The following is a 10,405-nucleotide window of genomic DNA, read 5'->3' on the forward strand; positions in this document are numbered from 1 at the left end:
ATGCAGCATCGCACACCACTACAGGCTACTGAACTGCTGAAATGTTGGACAATGGACAACACTGAGGGGACTAACTTCACTAACTTTCACATTGGTACTTAATGTGGTACTTAAAAGTACCACCACAACACATGAGGTGCAGATTACAATACAAATATCGTGGTTTCATTCAACTTTTAGGTTCATTGTTAAAGAGCATGTACAAAAACATTATGACATCTTTCATTAGCATGATACACCACCTTCCCCCAGAGACAGAGTTGTGCTAAAACAGGTGCACGTGTCTTAATGAAAGAGGCTCACCCCGACATAAAGTCAGACTTTATGTTCATTTGATCACCACAGAACTTGTGTGGTTACATCATTAGCAAAAACCTCGATTTAATTCTTTCACCTCTGCAGTGGAGTTTAGTCTGCGGACACTCAACAAAAAGGTGCTATTGTAATAGGGGGCCATTTCTTACTCCTGTGAGAAGCAAGAGTTAACTTGAGGATCAGGTTGTACGTGTCTGTTGGTGGTTGGCATCCCAATGACACTTCTTCCAGGGCTGAAGTGGGACTGTTAAAAAGTGTGTTAACGCATTAGTATTACAGGCTGTGCCAAACTGCATTCTTGACACTTGATTCGGGAAGGTGTGAAAGGTAATCCTGCAGCATATTTTGCCACTCACACTTGACAATACACCTGTGTTTGCTAACATCTTGCTGCCACGGTACAGTGTAAATATAAGCAAATGAATGAATGAATTAAAAAAGGAAAATGCATTGATAATTTTCTGCTGGGACATTATGTGTTTTTTAAGAAGTCAGCTAATTGGATTATATTTCAGAAAAGCTTTTTAAGTATTTTTTAATTTTATTTTTAAATTTAATGTTATTTTTTCGCCATTATAAAGCAAGCGACTGCTCCACCAGAACCTGAGTTTTTACATGTTTGCATGAGGAGATTTTGGCTGGACATAAAAAAACAGTTTTGAGGAACACTTTCCCTTTTTATTGTTTGCTTACACGTATATGATTTATTTAAAGATGAAATAACTTGGTGTCATTGTAAAGTGTGGGATCAGATTTATTAATTTAAAAGATGGCTGAGTGCTGTTTAAGTGAACAGTCTGCTCACTGGAGTTCAATCATTAAACCTTCTAATAACTAAAAACAGAAAGATTTATGTAGCTTTAATTTACACATTTCATGCCACAGAGTAAAATCCATGCATAAAAGTGAACTTCACACATAATTTGAGCTTTAAGAAAGTGACATCTGGTTCTTTGACAGTCACTCAGTCAAACAGATACGAAGATTATTTGATAAGACATCCCGAGAAACTGAAACTTCAACACAGATATACCAACAGATGAACTGTTGATGTAAAAGTTTGTACTTGTTTGTAAAGTGACATTGCCATTTTGCTTTTAGTTTAATTATTTTATCTGCAGGTTTTTTCTTGTTAATTGACAGAAATCCAGTCTGCTGTCCACTTATATTTCTGTCAGAGGAGGACAGCTGTCCTTTTCAGATCCCTCAGTCAGATGTGTGTAAATACTTTTAAAAGGTAAACACACGGAAAGCTCCCCGACCAGATAACATCCCAGGTCGTGCTCTCAAAGCATGTACACATGAAGTGGTAGCTGTCTTCACAGACATCTTCAACCTCTCCCTGTTTTTGTCTGTAGTCTTCTCATACTTTAAGAGGACGGCCATCATCCCTGTCCCAAAGAAACCTAATGTGAGTTAACTGAATGACTGTCACCCAGTAGCACTCATCTCTATCGTTATTCACATCTTCACTGCCTGCTACACTTGATCCTTTTCAGTTTTCATACAGGCAAAATAGATTCACAATGAACTTTTTAACTATCAAATAAGGGACACTCTGGCATGCCAGAAGCACAATGCGCAACCAGCTGGGTACAATGTAAATATACAGTGTAAATATACAGAGATTTAAGGTTGACTAAGGGAACCAATTTTTGCTCATCATACAAGACCTCCTGGCTAAAATGGGATAGTTGGCAACCCTAGCTCTCCCACCGGGACCATAACAACACATGTGTGGATGCTGTTTATTGACTACAGCTCAACTTTCAACATTATAATTCCATCCAGACTCATCACGAAGTTTGGGAATCTGCACATCAGCATCTCCTTATGCAGCTGAATTTTGACTTGTTCCTGAGCCATAGCAGTTACATTTTTTTCTTCTTATCTTGGTAGAACGTGCGCTTTGAGCGTCTGAGGTCTCGGTTCTTGGCAGTCACTCGCTTACACAGATAAAAAGATCATCTGATTAGAGATCCAGAGAAACCCAAACTTCAACATACCGACTAACAAGTTGTTGTTGCCAATGTTTATCCATGGCCACTATCCTCAAATCTTTGGTACATTCTTCTTTGTTTACAGTGATCTTATGCAGGAGCAGCAATATTCAAACTTCCTGCTGTCAGATTTTCCCCAGGTGCATTTAACAATAACTGAGTTTAAAAACAGAAAGGACGAAGATGTTGATGGTTTTAACAGGACTGTGGCACTTTGGTACTTGAAAAACAACTACACTTCATTTAGATAGAAAAAAACTTGGTTATATTATAAAGATAAGAACACAAAACATGGGGTGCAGACTGCATTACATATATCATTGTTTCATTCAACTTTTAAGTTCATTTTTGAAGAGCGTATATAAATATATTAGGGCATCTTTCATTAGCATGATACGCCACTCTATCGAGAGTATTCTGTCTGCCTGTCTGGTAACCCTGTATGGCAATTGTAATGCTCTGGTCTGCAAAGCTTTAAGGAGGGGGGTCAGAGAAGCACAACAATCACCATGTCTGAACTGCCAGCAATCCAAGACGTCTACAGACAGCGCTTTAGAAGGAAGGCCCAGAGGATCCTCTCTGATCCTGGCCAGACATCCTTCACGCTCCAGCTGTCACACAGAAGGTACAGGAGCATTCGGACCTGCACCGGCAGATTCTGGGAAAGTTTCACAAGCCATCAGGCTGCTGAACTGCTGAAATATTGGACACTGAACTCATTCCTACGTAAAGACAGACTTCATTTGATCACCACAGAATTTGTTTGTGTTCACCTCATTTGCCAAAACCTTAATGTAACTTTTTCACCTCTGCAGTGGAGTTTAGTCTGAGGACACTCAACAAAAAGCTACTGCTATTGCTACAATATGCTATTGTAATAGGGTTCTATTTCTTACTCTTATGAGAAGCAAGAGTGAACTTGAGGATCAGGTTGTACGTGTCTGTCAATGGTTGGCATCTCAACGACAGTTCCTACAAACTGTTGTTCAACACAAACCGCTGCAGGGCTGAAGCATGTTTGTGAAAATGTTAACTCATTATTATTACAGGCTGTTCCAAACTGCATTCTTGACACTTGATTCAGCAGGTGTGAAAGGTAATCCTGCAGTATATTTTGCCACTCACAGTTGACAATACACCTGTGTTTGCTAACATCTTGCTTGACATGTTTGCATGAGGAGATTTTGGTGGAAAGTAACCAAACATAAAGACTAGTTCATACGATTTTGAGGAAGACTTAAGAAAAGCTTTATTTTTGCTTACACGTATATGATTTAATTCAAAAATGAAATAACTCTGTGTTATTGTAAAGTGTGGGACCACATTTAGTAATTTAAAAGGTGGCTGAGTGCTGTTTAAGTGAACTGTCTGATCACTGGAGTTCAATCATTAAACCTTTTAATAACTAAAAACAGAAAGATTTATGTAGCTTTAACTCACACATTTCATGCCACAGAGTAAAATCCATGCATAAAAATGAACTATTCTTTTTTTTTTTTTTGCCTGTCCCATTTGGTTCTTTAGCCGTCAGAATTGTTGCCTGAAGACCAACAAGGATACCCAATGGATTTACTTTGCCAAATGGATCATCACGGCCTTGCTGTATTGGTCCCTTTGATCGACTTTGTTGTTATTATTTATTTAATTTTATTTTCAGTTGTTACAGACGGGACAGACATGACTGAGGGATAGGAAAGGGAGAAATAAAGATGAAGCAAAAGAAAAACAGAAGGGAAGAGGGGCAGTGAGAATGGGCACTTAAAAAGAGAAAGAAGAGGAAAAAAAATCTCCTGGATCACCTGTTGAGAGAGAAAGAAGAGAAAACAAGCAAAAAAAACAGAGCAACATACTAAACACAACACCATCACGTTAATGTAGCTAAGTGTAAACAGCAGTAAATACTAAATATTGAATGTTGTTGTGTAGCAAGCAGGACCGACAGCGCACAATGTGCTTGGAAGTAGCAGCCAATAGAGGTGTAGTTTATGTCTATGAACAGTGAACACCCGTGTGCACACCTGTGTGGATCAGCCTTTTGTATTCAAAAGGTTTCCCCATATAATGGTCTGTAAGCGGATGTAGAGAGCCATAGCCCTGTCCCCCAGGGCATGAAGCAGGCATGGAGGAGATCCAGGCTCCAGACATCCAGAGGCCCCAGAGTGCGAGAGCCCAAGGAGGGGCATCCGTGCCACCCTCCTGGGAAGAGCTGAGGAGAGCCCCAGATGAGGGCTCACCCAGTAGCCACGGAGCAGAAGCCAGAGGGGGCTGCACTGGCGTGCCCGCCAGCTCTGCCGGCAGCCAGCTGTGCCAGAGTGAACCGAGCTGCAGGCCCAGAGGCCGGAGGCCCGAGGGCCCCCTTTGTCCCGGAAGAGGCCTGACCGAGCAACAGGGGCCAGGCCCCGCCAAGTAGTTACCGGGAGTGAGCTGGTACATACCTGAGCGCCCAGCCCCGGACACCAAGAACCACCAACGCACCGACCCCTGAGGGCATCAGTCACCGGCAGGGAGTGTGGTGAGGGGAGATAGGCCTCCACACTTTGGAGGGCCTGGGAGTTCCCAGAGAGGTGGAGTGTAAGACCCGACCTGACATATAGACACAGACAAACAGGCACACAGACACAAACATGCATTCCCACTCTCATGCACACATATACAAATACTCAGCACTCACCCAACGTAGGGATAGACATACATGGACACTGTACACACAATCACACTCCCCAAACAAACTCTATACCCCGGGTCCAGGTACCCTCGCCCCTAGAGGGGGAAATGGTACCTAGGTCCAGGAGATGTTACCCTTTCCCCCGGGGTGGAGGCAAGCAGACCTCCACAGGTTCCGCAGCAGCAGAGAGGCCCCGCATCCCAGATCCCAATCGAATGGCCAACACCTCCTCCCAGTCCCCCCGCCCCGATGGCCAGCAGAGAACAGGGGTGTGTGAATGAACTTCTCAAATAATTATAGCTTTGAGCAAGTGAGATCTGGTTCCTTGATAGTCACTCACTCAAATAGATAAGAAGATCATCTGATAAGAAAATAAGTGACAGAAATCCAGTCCGTTGTGTACTTATATGAGTGCTTCAAAGTTAGGTTCAGGGTCTGAAGTGGAAATGTGGAGGCCAGCAGACAGGTGATCATCATATCTGGATTTGTTAAACTTCAACAATTACAATGTTTGTTCCAATTCTGTGATTGAATTCTGTACATGGAGTTGGCTCTGATTCTGCAGTCATACTCCGATGATGTTAACTATTTTAGTTACAACATCAAAAACACGGGTAATTTTTAATGCTGACTCACATAGTACCTCCTGATGTATAAGATAATGCAAAAGTACCAATTTCATTTCCTGGTTCATTTCAGTCACTTTATCTTGCATTTGCTTCAAAAGTCTGACATTTTGTCCTGTCAGATTTGCACAGACATCAAGCTGATAGCCTGTGGCCTGTTAACGTGTTAAGTTTAATGGGCTAGGGGTTAGGGTTCATTGATGAGGAGTTAAGGTTGGTGGGTTATGATGTTGGGCAATTTGGCCTTGCAAAACCCCTTACGTCACATGAGCTCCTAGTCCTTTTTTCATTTACTGTAAATTTATTTTGCTGTGTTTATTTGTATGTATGCAGACAAATAAAATCTGTACTTATTGCAGTTTTGTCTCTTATTATATTTTGTGTTTACATTGTAAATGTACATAAAGATATAAGTAATGTGGTGGTAGTACCATCTCATATGGAGAGCAATATGTCTCAAAAACGTGACAAATGTGTACAATATAATCCACAAGTATAAACTAAGGTTTACAAATGTGTGTGCAGTCATTTGTGTGTAACTTTTGAGGACTCACTAGCATGCGCTTCAGTCCACACACAAATACAAAGTAATTTGACCACACATAAAACTATTTTGCAAATGCATATACCTAAACCTGAATAAATACTGATCATTTATGCAGATACATTTGGGTCACAGCATTAACTTTATTTACTACTACACAGTTGAGAACTGGTCAACTTCTTCAACACCAATCTGGACAAACTGTTTCTTAATGAATGTTGTACATGGTTTGTGAGACTGCAACACAAAAGTTTTTATTTGTTGTTATGAATCATAACACTCAGGTCTCAGAGTGTACAGCATCACTCTTTTTGACTGCTTTAATCAACATTTCCTTGAACTTCTCCAAGTCGACGTTCTTCATGATGAAGACTTTGTGTTCTTTTTTCAGCTTCTCGTCGCGGTCCAGCACCATCATGCCTCGAGTGTAGATCCCCTGCAACTCCACCGTCACTGCAACCTGAAAGAGTAACAAAATAATTCATTAAACAATGATTTCAGCGAAGATGTTTTACATTGTAACCTGACAAAAAAAAGTTGCAGTCACTCGCCTCTTCACTCTTAGGTATGACTGCATCATTGATGGCTGCAGCCATGGCGTAGGCGTCACAGGGATTAAATTCTTGATGTTTCTGTTCACACTTCTGTTCACACAGTATGTCAGAGGTAATTAGACATCTTATAATATTCTGTAAGTTGTCACCAGTGGGGCACCAAGATTTAAGCAAAAGGGCTGCGAGCATATTTACACAATACTGAAGATGGATTAAATTCATTGCTAACTGGAGCTTATTTTCTTGTACAAAGTGAGGACTTAAGACTTAAATGCTTGATGCTTTGTGTCAATTAATACACTCTTACCTGTCTTGAGATGCGTAAAATCTTTTCCACAAAGTCTGATTTTTCAGTATGTACAGATAACCAGGTGTCACAGAAAGACTAAGGGAAAAAAAGACTGTAAGATATTTTCAAATACCACTTTATACACAAACTCAGTGTTAGCAGAGATCCTTTCAAACTTTAAAACTGTTCAGACATTATTCATTGGAACAGAACTGAAGCCCTCGTTCAGCTTGTTTCCCTCCTCACCCATGGCAGGCAGTTCCAGCAGGTGAACTCCCAGGTAGCGATGTAGGTTGGGCATGTGTAGCGGTCCAACACGATGTAAGCAGCCTCTGGGTCACACACAAAGTTAAACTCTCCACATATTGTGATGTTACCCCTGGCTGCACACAGAAACAAGCACAGTCACACACTCATTCTCATATATATCAGATATTTATAAGACTAAAATCACGAATGGATAATGAGAGACAGAGGAAATACTCTGTGAGGAGACCACCTTCAATGGTTCCCCCCATGATGTAGAGCGCCTTAAGCTTTTTAGGCAAGGAAGGGTCCAACTGCACTGCTGCAGCCAGGTTCATGAGGGGGGCAGTGGATATGAGGATCACCTGGAGGCAGGAGACAGAGTTGAATTGATGATTTTATTGCCTCCTAACCAACCTTTGAGCTGAAAACAAACCCTCAGTTGTAAAATAATAATTTTCCTTGAAAAGTTTTTTAAAGAATTATCATTTATAAATGTGTTTAGAATGAATTGAGAATTAAACTGGTTTGGTTGGCCCAGTGGTGCAGTTTGTCTATTAAGCACTTGAAACTTGATGAAAATTGACAGATAATTTTTACGACTTCCCAATTTAAACTGCATTGAAGCTTCAAGTTATGCTTTTTTATGTGTGTTTGGCAACTTTGTGATACTTCGCAACGAGTTGGCTTCTTTCACATCAAGTGCATTGTACCCTTTGCAATCCATAACCAACAGATGATATCATTGTGTCTACATCCATTTTTACTGGTCACCATGAAAAAGCAATTAAATCATTAGCTCTGGGTAAAACAAGTTTTTATTAGTCAAGTGATGCAATTTCATCTGTGGGAGTTCAACAATTTTCAGCTAAATGTCAACATATTTTTTTAGGAAGACTTCAAGGCATGTCTGCTGAAATAATCGGTGACTGGGCCTTTAAATAAAAAATTTGATCAGAACCACAAACCATTTACAAAAAGTGGGTAAATGTATTCATGTATTTTGAGATCACCTACTTCTCCACACAGCATTTTTACCCAACCCCTGTGTAAGCTACAACGTTCTTAGTGTACACATATCACAGGAAAATGAGGCTCTCAATTTTCATTCATGTAAGAAGCTTAATGGTGCAGACACTCACCTCTTTATCATTTGCGTTCACAAGGTCAACAATGGCCTGTTTGGCTTTTTTCTGCTGCACCAGATCCAGGCTTGGTGCGTGTGGATCTGGAACGTCCCCAAACCCGTCTGATCCAAAGAAATTATCTGCATGGTTTTCATGGTCCACCAAAGGCTTTGAGCAGCCACGGTACACTGGAATCTGTATGAGTATTATATGCTGGATGTAAGAACATATCTACGAACATATTCGTGTAGAAAGGCTCTCTTACAGCGTGACACAAACTTACGTCCAGCCTGTCGCAGACTTTCAGGACACGAAGGACATTTCTGAGGACATTCTCCACAGACGTGTTGCCATAGCAGCAGGTGATCCCCAAAACTTCCACATCAGGTATGGAGAGGGCCATCATGATGGCAATAGCATCATCCACCCCAGCATCCACATCAATGATGAGCTTCTTCATCCTGTGTTTAACCACAGGATTCAAACCTGAAGAGTGATTATTTCTAATAATAATCCATTTTTGACCACATGTCTAACTGTAGCCTATCTCAGCTGTCAGATGGAGGGAAAGAGGCAAAAACACAGATAACTACAAATATTTTAAATAAACACAATACAGTGTTTTTCTCTTCACACTCTCAAAACCTTTCTCTCATAGCATAACTACATGTTTTGTAGCTTTCCTAAATATGAAGGTTAGATTGAAAGACTGCTTCAACTGTTTTATGGTAGAGGCAGGAGAATGTTTTAGATACAGCATTAAAATGTGTAGTGTTCAGTACAAATATCATAATTAGATCAGCTTTTAAAATATCTGGGATCTTCATTTTACAATATATATGAAAATAGTCGCTTGCACAAAGATTTAGAAAAATGTTCATGAACAGGCAATTGACCTGCATCTGATTGTGGCAAGGTTAAAGAATTTTAAACAACAGTTTCCATTGCCAAAAAACAAAAAACAAATCAAAACACCACAAAATTATGCTTTTAGGTGCAATAAAAAGAAAGAAAGAAAAAAATAAGTGATTTCTGGGGGGTTTTAAGAATTACATTTTAAAGATATGTTAACCTTCACAAATACTGTGAGATTCTGAAATTATTACTGAAATAAAATGTAAAATACTCACCTGGTAAATGGATTCTGGCAGATGTTTAGAGCTTGGTGATTGGAGCTGTGATAGCTGAATGCTATCAACTGAAGAGCAGCCAGCTTTATATAAGGAAGTGTTACATAAGTACATGGCTAACTCCACCTTCAGATATGCTGTAGGTGTTACAAATTTAGCTTGAGATTTAGATTGTCCAAATTTCCACTTGCTTGAATAAAGTGAAAAAAATATTTTTGTCATGTAAATGAACAGCATTTAAAAAAAATCACGCACAGAGAGGTGGGTTGGGAAAGTAGATTCTTAAGGTGTAACACTTGTATCCTTTGGTATCGACTAATGGGTGTTATCTTTGTATTAATGTTTAAGAAGACGGTTACAAAAGTGCTACCTGCTAAATTATGTAAAAAGTGGCACACTAAGATAGACATTTTCACTTTTTATTGTCATGCAGCAACAATTTAGATAATTAGAATTAGAATCAAATATTTAGAACATATACTAGAAGGAACAGAATTTATTTCATTTGACGGACTAGTTACACAATATGGGATCAACAAGAAAAGATTTTTAGAATATCAACAAATTAAATCCATAGTAAAAAAGAAATTTAAACCGGGTCAAGTTGAACTACAAACACCACCAAGTGTGGTTCAATTTCTTACTCTTAAAACCCCAAAATTACTTTCCAAAATATACAGAATGCTTCCTAAAACAGATGAATCAATATCACTTCCTATTGCAAAATGGGAAGCGGATTTATCAGTTAACTTAGACCTAAACTTCTGGTCTCAGACTTGCTTAAAAACCTTTCATCTAATCAGAAATCCCAGTCTTCAATTAATTCAATACAAAATATTACATAGAGTGCACTATACAGGTCATCGGATGTTCAAGATGGGCTTTACGTCTACCAACAACTGCTCACAC

General features: G+C 39.7%; 1 protein-coding gene across 2 annotated transcripts; it reads right to left on the reverse strand.

Annotated features, from left to right (window-relative positions):
• Positions 1 to 6,378: 6,378 nt before the first annotated feature.
• On the reverse strand, positions 6,379 to 9,550 carry LOC147302501 (nucleoside hydrolase-like). Of its 2 annotated transcripts, none has more exons than XM_086283815.1 (8): positions 9,497 to 9,550; positions 8,650 to 8,827; positions 8,382 to 8,561; positions 7,493 to 7,604; positions 7,240 to 7,376; positions 7,012 to 7,089; positions 6,702 to 6,794; positions 6,379 to 6,610 (listed from the first exon to the last, which is right to left on the reverse strand). In XM_086283815.1, exons 2-8 carry the CDS (start codon positions 8,824 to 8,826, stop codon positions 6,431 to 6,433), a joined length of 957 nt encoding a protein of 318 aa, XP_086139941.1. In that variant the 5' UTR covers position 8,827; positions 9,497 to 9,550; the 3' UTR covers positions 6,379 to 6,430. The 2 variants fall into 2 exon arrangements, with proteins under 2 accessions (XP_086139941.1, XP_086139942.1); XM_086283816.1 differs by having other exon boundaries at positions 8,650 to 8,852; positions 9,497 to 9,547.
• Positions 9,551 to 10,405: the final 855 nt, after the last annotated feature.

Source organism: Aulonocara sp. 'chitande type north' Nkhata Bay, linkage group LG23 (genome assembly GCF_057382095.1).
Source record: "Aulonocara sp. 'chitande type north' Nkhata Bay isolate Kocher_YH1m ecotype deep benthic linkage group LG23, A_spYH_male_GT1.1, whole genome shotgun sequence".
Lineage (NCBI taxonomy): Eukaryota > Metazoa > Chordata > Actinopteri > Cichliformes > Cichlidae > Aulonocara > Aulonocara sp. 'chitande type north' Nkhata Bay.

Coding starts and splice junctions, on each gene's coding strand:
- LOC147302501 (XM_086283815.1), bottom strand. CDS start 8,826: ATGAAGAAGCTCATCATTGATGTGGATGCTGGGGTGGATGATGCTATT. Junction 6,795..7,011: donor TTTTACGCATCTCAAGACAG/GTAAGAGTGTAT, acceptor CTGTGTGAACAG/AAGTGTGAACAGAAACATCA. Junction 6,611..6,701: donor TCATACCTAAGAGTGAAGAG/GCGAGTGACTGC, acceptor TTACTCTTTCAG/GTTGCAGTGACGGTGGAGTT.